Genomic DNA, 18712 nt, shown 5'->3' with positions numbered 1-18712 from the left:
ACATATAGTCACCATACATTTCTCCAGTTAAATTTTATTTTTTAAATCATAAAATTGCCGTTATGGTTCATTACATATTGTATTTATACTAAAGCATAATTCTCATACACAAGTTAAAATGTTCACAGTTCAGATGTGCAACCCCCACCCTACCCCACCCCTTCAGCAACATTTCACAATGGCATAACATGTCCAATACACCTTGTAACAGGGCACTTACAACACAAAAAAACAGCCATAAAACATAATCTGGAGGAAAGGCTTAGAAAACATACAGAACGAAAAGAAGCACATTTAAAGGGAACTAGTGTGCCAGACCCGGTCACTTGATGGGAGGGGTTAAGAAAGCATGGTCGTTTTGACAATGTGAATATGAGCATAAAACATGACTTCCATGAAACAGAGTCAAAGGCTTGTGGTCCCGCAAAACACACACACACACACACACACAGGTGAAACTAGAGGTGCACCAATGGTGCGCTGTTCCTCTCCTTTGCAAGGAAAAGTTCCTTTATTAGACTGCACATTGGTACTGGCAACTCCCTTTGATTTTGTGAAAACAAAGCATGGATATTTTAGTGATGGTACAATTTTGCATGTCTGTGGATAAACAAGCTTGGGAAGCTTTGGACTGGATATGGCAATTACAGGTTTTCATTCCTTTATGTGTACAGGTAGTTTTATTTTTGCCATCCAATCATTAACCCAAAAGAAATACTCTTGGGATAAGTTTCCTTTTCATAGTTACTACTAAACTTTAGCGTCTTGAAATGTACAGTCTTCCAAGGAACAGTTTAACAAATAGCTTTATACATGATAAATGGATTTGCTGTACATTGTGTACTTTCAGATGCCACTCATCTGTGTGGCCTTCCGTAGAAACTCTTTCATATCTGTAATTGAGGTCTGCAAAGTCTATCTATCATATACATATAATCACGGTTGCTATTACAATAGCTACTAATCTTAGAAGATTCAGGAAATGACGCCCAAATCAAAAAAAAATTTGATAAACATGAGATAGCTCATTTGAATTTGGACACACACACACACACACACACACACACACACACACACACACACACACACACACACACCTTGGAACCTGGAGTAGGAAAAGGCTTATTATAAATAGCATTGGTGCACATCATAAATGCCTTGTATCCTAAAATCATCAATCATTAAGTAACTAAAAGATTATTCCAGTGCCTGCACTTACAAATGTTTGTTTCTTCATGTAAATAAAGTCTACACAAAACTGAAAAGTCATGAAGAGGAAAAAATACAGTTCATGAAATTATAAAACTGTAACCAGGCTTTTGCTTTAAAAGAAAATAAAACTATGAGTAACATGAAATTAAAAGAATTGAAATAAGCTAATATTTAAATTGTGGCAAATAGTGTGCACAACCAATTATTTACAATGACATTTCAATGGCGAATGAATATAATTACAGGAAAATATAATTGTAAGGGGTAGCTGATTTATTTGAAATTAACTCTTTAAAGTAACAGAAACACTGAGGTCAAAAGCTGACTTGCAGTACATCTACCTGATTGTGGTTGTAGGGCTACATGAATTCTCCAACTCCAACTCAAATAAAAACCAGTCCGAAGACCATTGATATCGTGGCATTCTGAGAATCCAAAGCACTAGAAAGCAACTGCATCGCAGCCCAGAAAAATCTGCACATCCTAAGAGTTAAACACAGGGCAGCTGTTGGTCACAACTCTCCTCATATGTAAAATGCGGAGACACACTAGGTACATCCTGGAGGAGTTGTGCTTGCCTCCGCTACCTGCGTTTGCAGCTCTGTTAAGCATCTTTAAAAACCCTAAACGTTGTTGGCCAGCAGACTCCACATCCCCCCCCCAGTAGTAGTGGCAGATCTGGAGCCGGCTGCCGGGGTCATTCTTCCCTGGGCTAAAGAAAGGGGACACGGGCTCGTCAAAGTAGGCGTTGAACGCGTAGATGCGCTTCATGGTGACGGCGTCGTAGAAGGCCACGCGGCCGCGGTCATAATCCAGGAAGACGCCCACGCGCGGCGAGTTCCAGTAGTCGGCCACGGGGATGCGGGCGTCCTCCTCGTTGGCGTACAGCCGGTCCTGCAGGCACAGGCTCCAGTAGCCAGCGGACGGCGAGAGGTTGACAAAGCCTTTGCGGTTGCTGTACTCGGTGGTGACGCCCAGGTACCAGACGCCCTTGTCGCGCACGTCCACCTCCCAGTAGTGCTGACCGCTGGAGTACTCGCGCCGCGGGCCAGCAGCACCAAGAAGCTGCAGGAAGCGCCATGCGCACGCCGGCCTCCTCTGCGGCGTCGCGATCCCTCCACCTTGGTGTCGAAGTCGCTGATGGCCAGGCAGGGGTGTGCCGTGTCCAGGTCCAGCGTGAGATTCTGAGGCACTGCGAGAGAAAGAGAGTGAAATAGTGAGACAGACAGAGAGAGAGAGAGAGAGAGAGAGAGAGAGAGAGAGAGAGAGAGAGAGAGAGAGAGAGAGAGAGACAGAGATAGAGATAGAGAGATAGAATGAGAGAGAGAGAAAGAGATAAACAAGGATAGAGAAAAAAAACAAGAGAATGAAGAGATACAGTTTTATATAGATAGATAGAGAACAAGAGAGAGAGAAAGAGAAAGAGAGAGAGAGAGAGAGAGAGAGAGAGAGAGAGAGAGAGAGAGAGAGAGAGAGAGAGAGAGAGAGACAGAGATAGAGATAGAGAGATAGAATGAGAGAGAGAGAAAGAGATAAACAAGGATAGAGAAAAAAAACAAGAGAATGAAGAGATACAGTTTTATATAGATAGATAGAGAACAAGAGAGAGAGAAAGAGAAAGAGAGAGAGAGAGAGAGAGAGAGAGAGAGAGAGAGAGAGAGAGAGAGAAAGAGAGAGAGAGAGAGAGAGTGCATATTGTAGATGACTAATGCAGTTCTCTGCCAAAAGTGGCACGGCAGGGCTGGTGGCTGTGTGTTGTGAGGGAGGGGAAGCAAAGCTGGATCACTTGGAGATGAGTAAGATGTAGTATTTAGTGTCGAGGGATGATGTAGGCGCTCTAGAAAGCACACTGTGGACAATGTCCCACTGAACTGCTGCTCTACATTGACTCACTGGACAGAAAATGGACACACAGGCCTCAAGATATGATCAGATAATGCTCCAGAGGTACTCCGAATACTGTGTCGCATGACAGGAGCTCCAAGACACGAACTGCCAGTGGTACACTCAGATAAATACCATCTGGACACATCCTGACCACTGTTTAGCTTCTACATCCAATAGGGGGATGGTGGAATAAAGCCTTTGGCTCCCATAGACTAAATGTGTGACTATCTCAATATACTAACAGTCTATTTTCAGCATCACTGACGTGCCTTACTTGATACTTGATTGTATGCAGGGTGAGTAGTGGAAGCTCAGTGGGATGCTGGACACTCACTTGTATGTAAGACATGCATCATCTTCTTCCACATGATGAGCTGGAATGGTCCTGTGAACTCGGTCCAGTCTGGGGGACAGTTGGTGGCCGTCACAGAGCTACTTCCTTGAAATGGACTATGGGGGGGGGGGGAGAGGATCTTCAGTCAGGCCACACAACCAAGCACAAAAGGGCACACTTAATGACTCTGTGAAGGGAGCAAGTTCAGTACCATTGAACCCACCTGGTATACAACTTCCGAATGGCCTGTGGAGACATGGACAGAAAAAAAAGGATTATTATGATTTTGAACTCCAAAATAACAACACTGTACATGACAACCTGAGGGATATACTATGAAGCAAGGTTACTGGCTAGGTAACTTCAGGAGTAACTGCTGATGTCCAAAAGAATGCTTAACTGCACATATTGCTTCTGAAGTGACATTGTTTTGAGATCAGCAGTTACTCCCAAAGTTACCTGGGTAAGCCAGTAACCTCGCTTCGTAGTATACTCCTCTGGCTAAACTAAACAAAAATACAAAGAGAGGAATGAGGAGATACAGTTTTATATAGATAGATAGATAGAGAGAGAGTGAGAGAGAGAGCAAGAGAGAGTGATAGCGAGTGAGAGACAGAAAACAAGAGAGAGAGAACGAACGAAAGAAAGAAAGAAAGAAAGAAAGAAAGAAACATCACCAATGTGACCACAACCAAGTTAAGTGCTGTAGCCCGACCTCAAAGTTGGCGGAGTCGCTGAGCTGGTTCTGGATGTCTGTGATGGCCTTGTCCACAGACACCTCCTCGCTGCTCACCAGCTTGAGGTTGTCGTCGAGCAAGGCCACAGTGGCCACCTCCTCTGCCTGCAGACTCTCCAGGAGATCGTCCTTCTCGTCCAGGAGGAACTGTACCATCGCTCCCACGTCCTCCTCGATCTTCTCCTTCAACGCTTGCTTCTTCATCTGCATAAGGAACAGGAGGTTTTCAAGTGTGCCTCAGAAAATTAGACTCACACAGAATTTACAGCATTTGCTAGATTAAAGTGCATCAATGATGTAAATGTCCTCTGGAACGTATTGCAAGACAAATACTGCAAAACAACTTCTCAAAGTGTGACACAGAGGCATATTTCTTGAGTAGACATAACATGTCCTTTGTTTGCAGACTACCTTGGCATCATTCTTGGCCTGCTCGTCAATGGCCTTCACTCTTGAACACATCGACTTCTGCCAGTTCAGCTTGATAAGCCTCATCCTCAACTCACTCTGCACACAGAGGACACACCACAGCACGTCACACAATAGGGTTGTCTGCAGCCATTTCACAATAGGAAATACAAAGCAGTCTCTATAATCTGTATTTAACAGATAACTAGTTGTGAGACAGATTAGATCACATGGCGAGTGCTTGTGACACTGCTCGCTGGTGACCTACTCTCACGTACTGAACACACATACGTACATACACACACAAACACACACACACACACACACACACCTACTACAAACATGTCTGACTCTCTAAGGTCTGATTACTAGCATCCAAGACAAACCTAAACAATGTATCTAAGCTTAATAATAGGGAGGTGGATGTGCACGTATTACATGACTGTTACACTGAAACAGCTACAGCATAGGAAGGACTGGATGCCAAGGCTATTAATTGAATTCCAAGGGGACAAGCCCTGATTCATAGTACGCCTTCACTGCTAATCATCTTGGAAAAAAAGAACTATGTAAATGACTACATACAACTGTAATACAAGGAAGTGAAAGTGTAACATTTCTGACATGCACTTACTAGAGCAAAGGTTGTATTTATTTTGATTCTGGTCACCTGAAGGATGCTAGTCAGCTTAGTGAACAGTATGACAAGTCAGACGAAGACTCATTCCTTAGGATTTGGTGAAATAAAATGTCAGGAAACTTTAAGTTGCTGAATGAAACAAACTAAACTGTGATCCCACCTTCATGTCTTCAATGACTTCTGGTAAAGGCGCCACTTCATGGTGTCTGAAAAAAAACCGAATAGAAAAAAAGATGATAAGTAGCCATGTTAAACAATTGTTTAACTTTTTTTGGTTTGCAAATCAGCTACACTTACACATACAACATAACCAGAAATGGAAAACTAGCCTGTATAAGAATTCAGGACTCGGTCCATCTCTCTACGACTGGTGACAAAGCTTGACAAGATTGCTGTGCTTACCTATGTGCCCTCGACTCCCTGCACACAACGCAGATGGGTTTACTATCGCTGTGACAATACAACTTCAGTTCCTCGTTATGTCTCTCACATTTCCCATCCATTTTTATGGACTTTGATGGAGCAGCTGGCTTGACTGTCTTCAGACAGTCAAATTCACTTAATTTGTCGACCAAATTCTTGACCAGGTAATTCTTGGTAAAGCTCATCTTACCAAATACCTACAGATAGAAAATAAAACACAGAGATGGCGTTAGAATCACATTCAATTCCATCCAGATGTTACCGAGAATGGCAACAACTAGCACCGACAACAAAACCTTTTGTTGACTTCAAGATTGGAAATGTTTACTTGTTAACAATGCATCAACTTCCAAATTGCTGCAGGAACACTTCAGCACTACCGTTAGATTGCTTGCAATAAGAGAGCTTTGTCTAGCCACTGTGTTCGACAGCTCTTTTATCATGACAGCACACAAGAAACTTAAAGAAGAAGTGGTTGTTCTTAAGCATTAGTGAACACGAAATTTCATGTATTAACTTTAACTACCATTTCATCCTATAGCAACATGTAGCTAGCTAGCTAGCTGTTACTAACAGCAGGCAGCAAAATAACAGCCTCAGCCACATACAGTAGTAGCCTACCATTCTGCACTCCGGGCATTGATAACCAATATCATCGCCACCGTTTTCTTCCCAGTGCATAAGGATGCACACACGGCAGAAATTGTGACCGCATTTCAAAATCACTGGGTCGTTGAAATAGTCCAGGCAGATGGCACAGACCAATTCCTTCTGCAGCTCCCCTCTGTTTTTCTCAGCTGCAGTAGCCATGTTCACTCGTCAACGCAAGGTTGGGGAATGCGGGAAGAAAGCGGATATACCAACAGGCAACAGCGTCAGCGAATAGGATTGTGGGACCTTTGGTTCAGGGTTCTAGTGCGATTTTGTGCTGATTGTAACTGAACCACTGACCTAGTCAAAACAATGTTAAATTTGAAAAACAAAATGATCACGTCTTCACCATACAGTATGTTTAGGTCTTACACAAGTAGAAATAGCCAAGACCTGTGATGAAATAAGTATAAGTGATGATAAAAAACAAAAACAAATTCTAACCACTAGAGGGCGCAAACTGGTTTTGTTCCATTGTTTTTCTTGATTATTGAGGTACTTGTGATTATTCCCTGGAATGGGAATGGAAATTGGGATGATGAGAGATGTTTATCATTTGTGACATTCTTTCTTAAGGTGACTGGGCCTGCTGGTTTGAGAGGGGGCCCTGAGATGGAGCTGCCATCTTCACTAAGGAGGTTGGCGCCTTCATGTACAGTATGTTAGGTCAAAGTTTGGGTAAATATCATTGTTGTCAAGGGATACATCCTTGTATACAATGTTGGACGAGTTTGGGTGATGTGGTCAGTGAATATTTGACATGTCACAAGGGAAGATGTAGGCTTCGACAAGTCCTATAAGAAGTGTGCCTTTTCTCTGTATCTTTAGACTGCGCTTGTTAGGGACACGGCGTGGGTCTCTGGTACTGTGAATAAAGCTCTCTGAGATTTCTGACTGACTGCTGACTGTCTGAGAAATGTTTTGAACAATTCAGAATTATGGCACGACACTATGCAGGGATAGCCTATGGACATAGGCTTGTAATTCTGTGTGTGAATGCACTTTTAACAAATGCATTATCAATTACATAAGCAAATAGAGTCATGCGTTTGCTAAATCAAGCATTTTGCGTATTGCATATGTTTGAGAAAATGTAAATTCAGCAAAAAAGGTTCCCATTTCACAATAAACCTTAGTGGTTTTGCCTGAGTGGGAAAATGTCCAGTAATAAGACAACACTTTAGCTGTTAAATGTCTACTTGGGTTCTTAATGGCTACACTTTAAAGAAATTTAGACATTACAAGGATGATCTCAGTTATTTTTGGGTTACTTTTGTCCATGACGTCTGAGGTCAAACCTCAGTTTGACTTGTTGCTCTCATGCTCGCTAGGATGCTTGTGTGTTTCAGCATTGTAAATAAAGCTTTGTACTCACATTGCATCTTTGTAAGTCATATTGTAAGTCATATTGCACCTTTGGGACTGACTATTATTTACGAGAAATCATGAGAAAACACCTCCCTGCCTCATTCAGCTCTCTGACTTCTGAAGCAATTAAATTGGTTACAAAAAACAAGAGGTAGAAAGACCCACTGCACTGTCTATAAAGAACATTACGTTTTGAAAGTGTTAAAACCACTGCCCATTTCTGAAATCTCTCTGAAGACCCTCATGTTTAGGAAACAATTTGATTACTACTGTAGCAATAGACACATAATATCTGCAAAAAAATCAATTACCTCTCTTGTCGCTAAAATGAGAAAAATGCTATGTTTGCCAATTATATGTTTGCCGTAACCACACACATATAATTGTGAACTCACCATAAAGCCCAGGATATCCTCTTGAGAGTGTACATATCAAATAGATGGCATAAATGGTGCTTGACTTACAGGTCTTAGACTCATGTCCACCCACAGCAGACAAAAATGAATTGCTGGTCTTAAGAGGTTAGTGGTGAATAGGCTAAAAATCTTAACTAATGAATATCGCCTGTTGAATGACCAGCCAGAAAATGGACCTGACAGTGCTGCCAGGAAACCCTGGGCCCCTTAAGAATGAAACTAATGTGTGTAATTGTATGCCATGTTTTGCTTGAATAAATAACTATTTGAAATATAAGGAACAACAAAAGATAATGAAAGAAATAAAGTATTTACCTCTTGGAATCCACTTTAACCAGTAATATCAAAAATTAAGGTGTGATGAAAGTAGGCTATACTTGCTATGAAAGTATATTGTGTTCTTGCTATGAAAGTATTCATGCCATAAAAATGAACATGCTTTGACTATAATTATGCATATAATCATGCTTGGAAAAGAATAATACTTGAGTAAAATGTGTGATATAAATGTCACTCGAAACATAATCATGTTTGATTAAAAATGGATTGAGAAAATGCTCATGTAACCAAAAGCTTGAATGGAAACTGTGTAAACAATTGTGACTAGAACGCTTGACAGCAGTTATGTATGATTTACTCATAAAACTTGCAACGCTTGACAGCAATTATGGATGAGGTACTTAGAAAACTTGTAGGAGAATGTTACCCAGAAATCAGGTGCATTGTTAAACCCACGAGAACGTCCTGTTAGGGGTCCTCACACGGTCAAACCACAAAAGATTGTCTCCCTGTGAGAAAGAAACAATAAAGCTGCCAATCAGAAATAAGCATATAGTAACATATCATATGGATAAGGTGCAAAACATATAAAAAGCAGAGAGATATCTCTCTCTCTCTTTGGGTCTCTGACAGTGTTGCAAAGGGTGTTGGTTTTACTGTGACATGTTGACTGAGGTGTTTTTAGCCATAAGAAATAAACGTGTTATTGTTCAAAAACCTTCAATTAAGTGAATGATATGCGAATGTTTCATAGCCGGTAAGAAATTTAAGTTTTATTATTTGTTTATTAGACATTTATTTTCTAACTCTATGCCTCGCATGTTGTGATGTGTGTGTGTGTGTACTGGGGAATACCTCAATCCATCACAGAATCCATCACATTACAGTCATCACAGAACAACACTCAATTTACACTGGAAAAAAGCACAATTTTATTAAATCATTTAAAAGAGTGTGTATGGGTGTGCTTCAGTGGTCTGTTACAAAAATGCATCATTGGAAGAATCCAATACCTGACCATTTCCCGACTCAAATAAACAATATTTATCTATAAATAGATGTGCATACATAAACATATTTTAAACATACATTAAATTCAGGTAAACCAGGCGCAGACCATAAAAAAAATACACTGGTAAGTAAAAAGAACAATATAATAAAATCTGTCAAAATAGGGATACAAGGTACATCTTTGTGTTTTCAGATTGCATTGCATAGCAAGCTTAAATGTGATTGTAAGTGTTTATTTTCTCACATGGTTTACATTGCGTCCAATGGCACAAACACAATAGTTTGACTGTCTACGGATAAAAGTCAGACTTTTTAATAGTTTTATTTGAAATATAGCCATTAATACATTCCAGTGTGATTGTGCTTGAAACTCTTCCAGCTACCCCAATGTACAATCAAAAAGTCTGACAAATCTGATAACAGTATCTGCACCTTAAATTCAAATACGTTTCTGCACATCCAGAAACTGCAATCTTTTCACTTGATGTTCTGTGGAAAAACAAAAATCCTGACATAGTGTCCTCTAGGGAAGTAAGGGAAGAATCAAACATCACATGTGATGGAGGTAATGTGGAACAAGTGTAGTATGTAAATTCACAAATGTCACTGTGACACACAAATGACTACAGAAATTTACACTGTAGCCTAAGTAGACTCTGCAATGTCATGCTTGGGATATGAAACACCTAGACATCCAGTTTTATTCCATTTACAAGTAGACATTTAGAAAGCTGTGATGAGTTTATTTGAAATCATTCTGAATATTAAATAAACTTTAAAATAATCTACTCTTCAAGGACACACAACTCACACATACATTAACAATGGTGTTTTAGGAAACAAGGGGAACAGTTTTAATGTACTGTGGTGGTCACTTTCTAGAGCCTAAAAAAAATCAATGGTCTTGAAAAGCTCTTTCACTGATAATACTTTCAGATATAATTGTTATCCTTTTAAAATCCATATGCATATTATCACAAAGACATGCCACCATCATTCATATCGACCAAAAAGTCTTTTATATAATCAAACGGTTGTTTACATATTTTTTATGAAAGAAGTTTTCTTGGACTGGTAGATTTCTGATCTCAAAGGGATGACTGTTTGAGAGGCACTTGCAAAAAGAACAGGGATGACAAGAATATCACAGAGGTGGCACACACACTCTCTCACACACACACATAAAAAAGACAGTATTTCCCAGTGTCCTATTTTGTCCATCAAACCTCTGAACTGTTAGCGCTGTCATAGGACTTGTCTGTCACCATCACCGGCTGCATGCTGCCCGAGGGCTTGGCCACCTTCTTGGCCCCGTTGTGACGGGAGCGCAGCACGAGCGCCAGGATGACCGCCAGCAGCACGGTGAGCAGGAGACCCACCAGGGCGCCGGCCACCGTCACTGCGTCCTCCTCCCCGCGCTTGCTGCTCTGTTCCCGGGGCAGCACGCCGTCTGCCAGTGGCTCGCCCGCTGAGCCTGCCCGCCGGCGGCTGCGGTCCAGGGCGATGTGCATGATGTTGGTTCCCCGGTTGCTGTCTGAGCCGATGTTCTCGGCCAGAGCGGGCACCCCGCCAGGGGCGGCCCTGCGGGAGCGCGAGGGCAGAGCGGGCAGGTTGTCGCCCGACACCACCGAGTGGTACTCGAGACTCCTCTTGCCGATGCCGCGGTTTGCGTTCTCCTTGGAGCGCACGGTGTAGATGGTGTGGATGTACCACTCCCTCCCAGCTGCCACCTAGAAAGATACAGGGCAGCGATGTCAACATATTTGGAAATTCTTACTAAATGTTTAATGGAGCATGAAATTATGGTAAAACAAGGTATTTATTTCAGATTAACAGCTGCCTTTATATTTCCCACAGTTATCAGGCACCATTTGCTTTGTGAGTGTATATCAGTCAAGTTATTAAATTTAAGTATTATATTGTTTTGTATGTCGCTTTGGACAAAAGCGTCTGCCAAATCCCATAACCATAACCATAACCATAACCATCAGTCAACAGAAGTCTGACGGTGGGAGGCATATTTAGTGCAGTTAAAGTCAGACCTGGAACATGGCGTCCGAGTCCAGCCTGAAGCCATCGGAGCCTGGTTGTTTGACTAAAGACAGGGCTGACGGGTCATCCACTGCCAGGAGGGCATTGAAGGGGACATCTCCGAACGACTTGGCCTGAGTCTCCGGCTGAGCTTTATCCTGAAGTGGACCAGAAGGCGTCACGCATAGTCAGACATCACACCATATATCAAAACAAAACAAAACAACATATCTCAACACAACTGAAGGACCATACTGTGTGTGTGTGTGTGTGTGTGTGTGTGTGTGTGTGTGTGTGTGTGGGGGGGCGGGGGGGTGAGTACTTACAATGATTTTGAACCTGTAGAGGAGCGATGGGGAGTCTGCCAGGCAGCCAAATTCAGACTTGCTGGGGTTGAACTTGGGCACGTAGCCGTCAGCTCCCGTGCACAAGAACACTTTCTCAATGCTGCAGTGGAATGAGTCTCCCAGGTTCTGCACAGGGTCAACCATGACTCGTCCATAGATCATCTCACCTGAATGAAAAGAATACGTAAACAAACTAAACAAAAAGGTAGCTGGTCTGTGTGTATTAACTGTTTGGAAGAAACCTTCATTTCTTTTACGGCTAAATAACACCAGCATACAGAAGTCTATGATACAAAATGTCTTCAAACGTTCATATGCAACATCACCCGTGCTGCACATGGATGAAGTGTGTGCATAAAGGATTTCAAAACTTTTCTGAAGGTACCCTCTGAGAAGGCGGTGTCGCTCTCCTGTCCGAAGCCCATGGAACCGTCGGACAGCCAGAGGTCCCTCTTGGACAGCAGGAACATCTGCGTGTTCAGACTGAACTCCACAGCTACGGGGTCACTCACCTGCAGACCAGCAGAAAGCAAAATCAGACAAAGGTCTAATCGGGCTCTGTATCAAATGCATTCATGATTATGCTTCTATATGCCTAGTAACCACTTCTATATGCCTAGTAACCACTCACACTCCTAAGAGTTCATGTGTTATTGCACTTTGCAGGTCTACTGAAACCAAACTGGGCTATGGGTTTCCATTATTGCAAATCTCATTCTGAGTAACCTAACCTCATTGGAAAACTATTGGGCACTAAACCCTGTGTTTTGTTTACTGGGAAAGTATGTCAAAAGAGTTGGGAAGCCCTGAATGTTTCTGGACAGCGGCCCTGGATTATGTGAGGGATTATAACTTCTGGAAGGCCAGGAATGTTGGGCAGGGCCTGGGGTGACGTGTAGTGTCAGGCCCCTAAAGATTTTCTCCCGTTAGTTACCTGCTGGAAGCGAATGTCCATGTCAAAGGTGATGGGCTCCCTGGGGTTACAGACAGGAGGGACAGAATACTCCACATTCATGGCAGCCGTACAGGGGATCAGCTTCACAGTGTATGTGCCCGAGTAGTCGCGCACCTGAAAAACATCACATTACCATAAGCACATGTCTACAAGATCAATAGCTAAAGCCAGATACAATTATCTATTAATTACAATAATAGAATCCATAGGCCACAATGTCATGTTAGTATAAACAGACATAGAGCTTTGGTAGTTAACATAGAGATTTTGGAAAATGCCTCATGATAAGATCTTAAAATGTTCCATATGATATGCATAGCAATATCTATCTATGCTAATGTGCTGTAGAAAATGTTTAATATGAGCCTGCTATTGTGGTTGATGTTGTCTGCAGGACTGCAAAGTAGGTCTCTGAACTGACGAGCAACAGTCTAGACCTCTGAGCTACAGAGCTAGCACTCGATGACAACAGAATGCAAATTCAAGCACTTGAATAAGCCCTGGCTGTCATCACAACTCATTTCTGTTGCAGGATGTGAAAGAAACTTACAGCAAAGTCAGACATAAAGTTCCACTGCTGCACTGGCTGGTGGTATGTGGGCTCAGTCCGCACCAGTGAAAGGTTAAAGGTCAGGCCTGGGTGGCCTATACTCATGACCATAGATCTGCTGGATGCTGAGTGAAAAGACAGGTGCAGAATCGGAAATCAATAGCAAATTCATGAAAATATGACATCTCTCTCCCACTCACTTCCTGTCTATCTTCTTAAAAATATGATATCAATGTTCTTGAACAATGGAGATGAGAGTACAAATATAGAAGGTGGTTGAAGTGTTCTACATACTCCTCTTTTCCTCTCTCTTGTAATGCCCTTTGCTCCCTTTAACCGACAATAAAACAATATTATTATGTACACTTAAAAATGTTTAAAATGGCAAATGAAACACTGATGACTGCATGTCATCATTGTTTATGTTTTTAGCACTTCCAGGGTGCTAAAAACATAATGACCAGACATTGCTAAACCAAAAGAATATTTATGAATATTTATGTGCTGCCTGTATTATGTAATGTATGTGATGTAACGTATGCAAGCACACTGTAGGCTTCACCTGGGTAGGACTCTACAAACAGGCCCCTGAAGCGGGCCTCAGTGCGGAAGTTGACCACCAGGCGCCCCTGTTCATTGATCCTCATGCTGGTTGGATACAGGGCACCTAGAGATAGACACAGAAGGACACAATGTTCAAATGTTCGTATCTCATTGAGACCATCATTGTGATTTCAAGACACAGCAACTTTATCAAAACAACTCAGTTGCCCTTATTCTGTGCGTTTTATGAACATTTGAAAATATCAAAATATTTCCAGCATATCATTAAGCAATAAGCCCCGAGAGGCCGTAGGTTACACTGATTTTACAACAGCTATGGGCCGTTGTTACAGTAGGCACGTCGCACTAGCGTCCCATATTTCCCATATACAAACCAGCAGTAAAAATGTCCATATGCAAAAAAAAAAAAAAAAAGGTATAGTATGTCAGAGATAACAACTGAACTATGTTGTCCACTCTATCCCAGCCTCTCTCCTCTCCTCTCCTCTCCTCTCCTTCTCTCCTCACCTTGCAGCTCTGCCTGTGGTGGACTCCCGATGCCGTCCTGCCACAGGATGGCCGTGTCGTAGGTGAAGGTGAGCCGCAGCTCGGACTGCAGGTCAAAGTGCTGCCAGCCGCCGATGCCCACAGGCGAGTGGAACACGTAGGAGACGTGGAGGGGCACACGCAGCGTCACGTAGGACTGCACCAGGTTCAGCACCTGCACAACACACACACACACACACACACACACACACACACACACACACACACACACACACACACGCACACAGAGACACACTCATCAGTGTGTGAGAGGGCATTCAGTCACCAGGCGACACACTAATGCTACAGAGTTGCATTTCACACTGTTACACACTGCCTAGCCTTTCTGCCCCCCCACCCCCATCCCCAACACACACACACACACAACACACACACTTACATCATCACTGTCATCACCTCACATACATAAAGCACACTGATTGCTACAGTAAGCCTCCTCTACATACTTGCTGCACACTGCCCCCTACATACACAGCACATTGTTTTCAGGATCTTCTCCAACACACATCCTCTACATACTTACAGCACACTGCCCCCACCTGCCCACACACACACTACACACACACACACAGTCATTGCTCCACTCCCCTCCCGCCCACACACACATCTTCACTGTCATCACTCACATACATCATACATACAGTACTCTGCTTGTAATAGTAAGTCCCTTCACCATACTTGCAGTACACTGCCCCCTCCCCCCCCATACACAGCACATTATTTCATCAGGAAGCTTCTCCAACACACATCCCCAACATACTTACAGCACACTGCACACTGCCCCCATATACACAGCACATTGTCTCATGAGGAAGCTTCTCCAACACACATATTGCACACTGCCCTCTCCCCACATACACAGCACACTATCCCATCTCCCCTGTCATCCCCCAACACACACACACCAAGACCCTGGCAGTTGGGTTAGCCCCTTGAGCCGTGGATCTGCCCAAGGTTTCTTCCTTGGTAAGGGAGTTTTTCCTTGCCCCTGTTGCTCTTGGGTGCTCCTTGTTGGTGCCCCCCCCCCCATCCCATCCCCATCCTCCCCACCTTTCTTATGCAGCCCTTGCCACTTTATCTACTAAACCCCTCTTCTACTGCACTTTTTTACCCCCCACCCCTCTGCCCATAAATGCACAAATAGGCTGACAGACATAATTTCACCTCATTTCTTACTTCCAGTAACTATATGCATGTGACAATAAACTTCCTTGTATCCTTGTTACCTGGTCATAAACTCCACTTATTACAATTCAGCCGAAAACAGGTCACATCATTTTTTCCAACAGGGTGTAATTATTTGGAGGCAAAACATGCACTTTGCATACATTCCAGCACCATATTGATTTCATAGTTGCTGTTTGGATATATCTCTGTCCTCAGGCAATTCCTCATACTAACAGACCACTCTGTCATGGCCAAACACCTGGTGCGGTGAGATATGGAGTACCACAATGCACAGAATGGTTGCACACCTGTTCCCACCTAATGACTCCAGGCAGTGAGCAATGTCAGTGCACTATTGAAACTAACATATACTTCATAAATAGCATTTTTTGAATGATTGCAAACATCCAAAGAAATTTGTAAAACAATTTTAGCAAATGTGTCAGTTCCAATTGGTTGCTTTCCAAAATGCCACTAGAGGTCTCTGTTCATCTGTGTTATTCTGGTAATGGCTGTCAACCCTGAGGTGACTATTTGTCAAGTGTTTGCCATGAGAAATATGATTAGCTGTCTTCAGCGATTCCCTTTTAACATCTCTGTTAAATATTCAGCAATGTCACACAGTGAATTAACAAGTCTCAAAAAACACAAGCACATTGCCAAACAGTGTGATGCAAACTTACAACCAGACACCAATAACACTCTATCACCTAAAACCAGAGCTTTGCCTAAAACAACCCTCAGCAGAATGAAAGGTGTGAACTTGAATCCCCTCTGAAAAACAAAATAAAGTATATATATATATATATATATATATAAACAAGAAAACACTGCCTTCTGGGAATCTTTTTCGAGTTGTTTTTGTCGGAGGTATCACAAAAGTAGCGGCTGTGCAGAGTGAGTGTGTCTGGAAGAGACGGCCCCCTGCCAGTTGTGTGCCCTCGCTGACAGAGTATCCCCAGCCCAGTGACACTGATCTGCCCTAATGAACCCACCATGGGCCACTAAGCACACCAAATCCCCACTGATCATATCCCATTTCGCATTTAACAACCAAAGGTCTGGAGGGACAATTAGACATGACCTCTACGCAAGAGATGACAAGGGAGTGTATGTGTGTGTGTGTGTGTGTGTGTGTATGTGTGTTTGTAGTGAATGAGAGAACATAAAAGACAGAGAGTGAAAAGGGGGGGGAACAAGAGCAGACAGCGACAGAGTAAAGAAAGGATCTGCGGGGCATCCAGAGGAATGAGGTGATGTCTGTCACAACAACAGAAGCAACAGCAACCCTGATCCCCACAGCACCTGCCGGCACGAGGCACTGTTTACAAAGGACTCTGTGCTCATAATACACCTCTATGATCTGCACCGAAACAGTCTGCTGACTAGAAGTGAACCACAAAGTGGGACAGGGGATGGGAGAGGTGAAGTGTAATATTCATGAGCTTGTGTGTCGTCAGAGGTGCTTTGAAACCCAGGAGACACTAGACAACACCATCTGCATAATCATCGTGTTTATGAAAATCTGTCAGCACTTATTTATAAACATCTAGAGTGGATATCTTGCAAGTTGAAGAAATTATCATATGGGAGAGGCTGACTGGAAAACATATTAATAATTGACTGATTATGAGCTATCGAAATGCTGAAGGATCTGAAGCCTACAAATAGATCATTTTGGATGGAAATGTGGCATTGGGCATTGATCAGTAGGGAGAGGCTTCTGTTAGGATGCTATGTGGAGTTCAAATCGTTCAAAGATGACCTAGAAATATCCACAGAATGTTCAGAAACAAGCAGTATACAGTAACGTAGTTTTAGCTTTCATTTCAAACTATTAAATCATCCAGATATCTTAACCATGGCATTGCTGGCAGCCCAATTCATGGGCACCTTCACCTGACACTCACCTGTCCGTCGGTACCGATGGAGCCTCCGCAGTCGGTGAGCAGTTCGGACATGTCGTAGTAGCTGACGAACTCCCACAGGCAGGCCTCCAGGTTGAGGTTGCGGTAGAATCGCAGCGCGCCAGCGCCCCGCAGGGCGGAGCTGTACTGGTAGGGCGAGGTCTCGCCGATGCTCTCGGGGTTGCGCGTGTCCTCCGTGATGAAGCCGTAGCTCGTGCTCACCTCGTTGTAGTCCAGCAGGTTGGAGCAGCGGTGGTTGCCCACGCGCGTGCCGTCGGGACTGAGGGTCAGCTCGAAGTTGGACAGAGCGCGCGTCGAGATGACAGGCAACATACCTGATGCAGAACGAGAGAGAAAGAGAGATGGAGAAAGAGAGGGGGAAGAGAAAAAGAAAGAAAGAAAGAAAGAAAGAAAGAAAGAAAAAAAAAACAAATGAGAAAGATTTAAAGAAAAAGGAAAACAATGAAAGAAAAGAAAAGGGTGAGGTGGGGAAAATGGAAAGAAAGAAACAAAGAAAAAAGAAAAAGAAAGACAAAAGAAGAGAGAGGAAAAGAAAGACAAAAGAAGAGAGAGGAAAAGAAAGACAAAAGAAGAGAGAGAAAAAGAAAGACAAAAGAAGAGAGAGGAAAAGTGAGAGAGAGAGAGATAAAGGAAACAAAGAGAAAGAGAGGAAATGTTGGGAGGGATTTATAAGCAGAATTGAGTAAAAGGCAGCAGCAATTTTCAGGGGATTAGTTTCAAATGTCTTGGCTTTAGGTCTTGCGTTTTTGTCATGCTGCCAAACAGCTGGAGGAGGGAATGCCCTCGTTCTCACCATCGATGTGGGGCATGGTGACAGTCAACTTGATCAGGTTGGCGTGCTCGGGATCATCTGCGCCCGTGTAGCGTAGCTTGGCAGAGAACGGCTCGGCGCCCACCGTGCCCACTTTACGAGGCTGGCACAAGCCTGTGGTGGAAAAAAAAAACCAAGATAGGGCATCAGTTAAATGATGTGCAGAGGATTTGATAGGAATAAAGATGCATGTTCTGGACATGTTCTGGACGATTTCTTACAGAGATGGGGGGAATGGCAGACAATTAATTACTGTGGTGTCACTCCACAGTTGTAAGTCGCTTTGGATCAATGTGTCAGATAAATGTAAATGGTGTGTCTCGGAGAAAAGCGGAATACTTCAACTTCAACACCTCAACGTGTTTGGTTGTATTTTGCATCGATGATCTATGGTCACAGTGGCAGTCACAGCATGAGTCAGAATGTGCCAGAATTTTCCATCTTCCAG

The 18712-nt window shown here is 43.1% G+C and overlaps 2 protein-coding genes across 2 annotated transcripts in view; both read right to left on the bottom strand.

The window, feature by feature from the left end:
- Positions 1 to 30: 30 nt before the first annotated feature.
- On the bottom strand, positions 31 to 6495 carry trim47 (tripartite motif containing 47). Its single transcript, XM_048266822.1, is given in 9 exon segments — positions 31 to 2312; positions 2315 to 2404; positions 3434 to 3549; positions 3657 to 3679; positions 4149 to 4373; positions 4581 to 4676; positions 5378 to 5423; positions 5620 to 5837; positions 6262 to 6495. Coding segments are annotated over 9 exon segments (1620 nt in total). The 5' UTR covers positions 6451 to 6495; the 3' UTR covers positions 31 to 1695.
- Positions 6496 to 9262: 2767 nt separating this feature from the next.
- Positions 9263 to 18712, bottom strand: part of frem2a (FRAS1 related extracellular matrix 2a) — a 45153-nt gene continuing 35703 nt past the window's right edge. The window contains exons 15-24 of the mRNA XM_048237733.1: positions 18247 to 18378; positions 17436 to 17767; positions 14320 to 14512; positions 13811 to 13915; positions 13249 to 13373; positions 12678 to 12812; positions 12129 to 12255; positions 11723 to 11910; positions 11408 to 11554; positions 9263 to 11095 (exon numbers count right to left, since the gene is read on the bottom strand). Coding sequence (XP_048093690.1) covers positions 10586 to 11095; positions 11408 to 11554; positions 11723 to 11910; positions 12129 to 12255; positions 12678 to 12812; positions 13249 to 13373; positions 13811 to 13915; positions 14320 to 14512; positions 17436 to 17767; positions 18247 to 18378 — 1994 coding nt within the window. The 3' untranslated portion in view covers positions 9263 to 10585. The remainder of the gene's footprint in view (positions 11096 to 11407; positions 11555 to 11722; positions 11911 to 12128; positions 12256 to 12677; positions 12813 to 13248; positions 13374 to 13810; positions 13916 to 14319; positions 14513 to 17435; positions 17768 to 18246; positions 18379 to 18712) is intronic.

The sequence above is a fragment of the Alosa alosa genome, chromosome 2, assembly GCF_017589495.1.
Source record: "Alosa alosa isolate M-15738 ecotype Scorff River chromosome 2, AALO_Geno_1.1, whole genome shotgun sequence".
In the NCBI taxonomy this organism is placed as follows: domain Eukaryota; kingdom Metazoa; phylum Chordata; class Actinopteri; order Clupeiformes; family Clupeidae; genus Alosa; species Alosa alosa.
The sequence above is the reverse complement of the archived record's forward strand: the minus strand, read 5'-3'. Positions and strand labels throughout refer to the sequence as shown.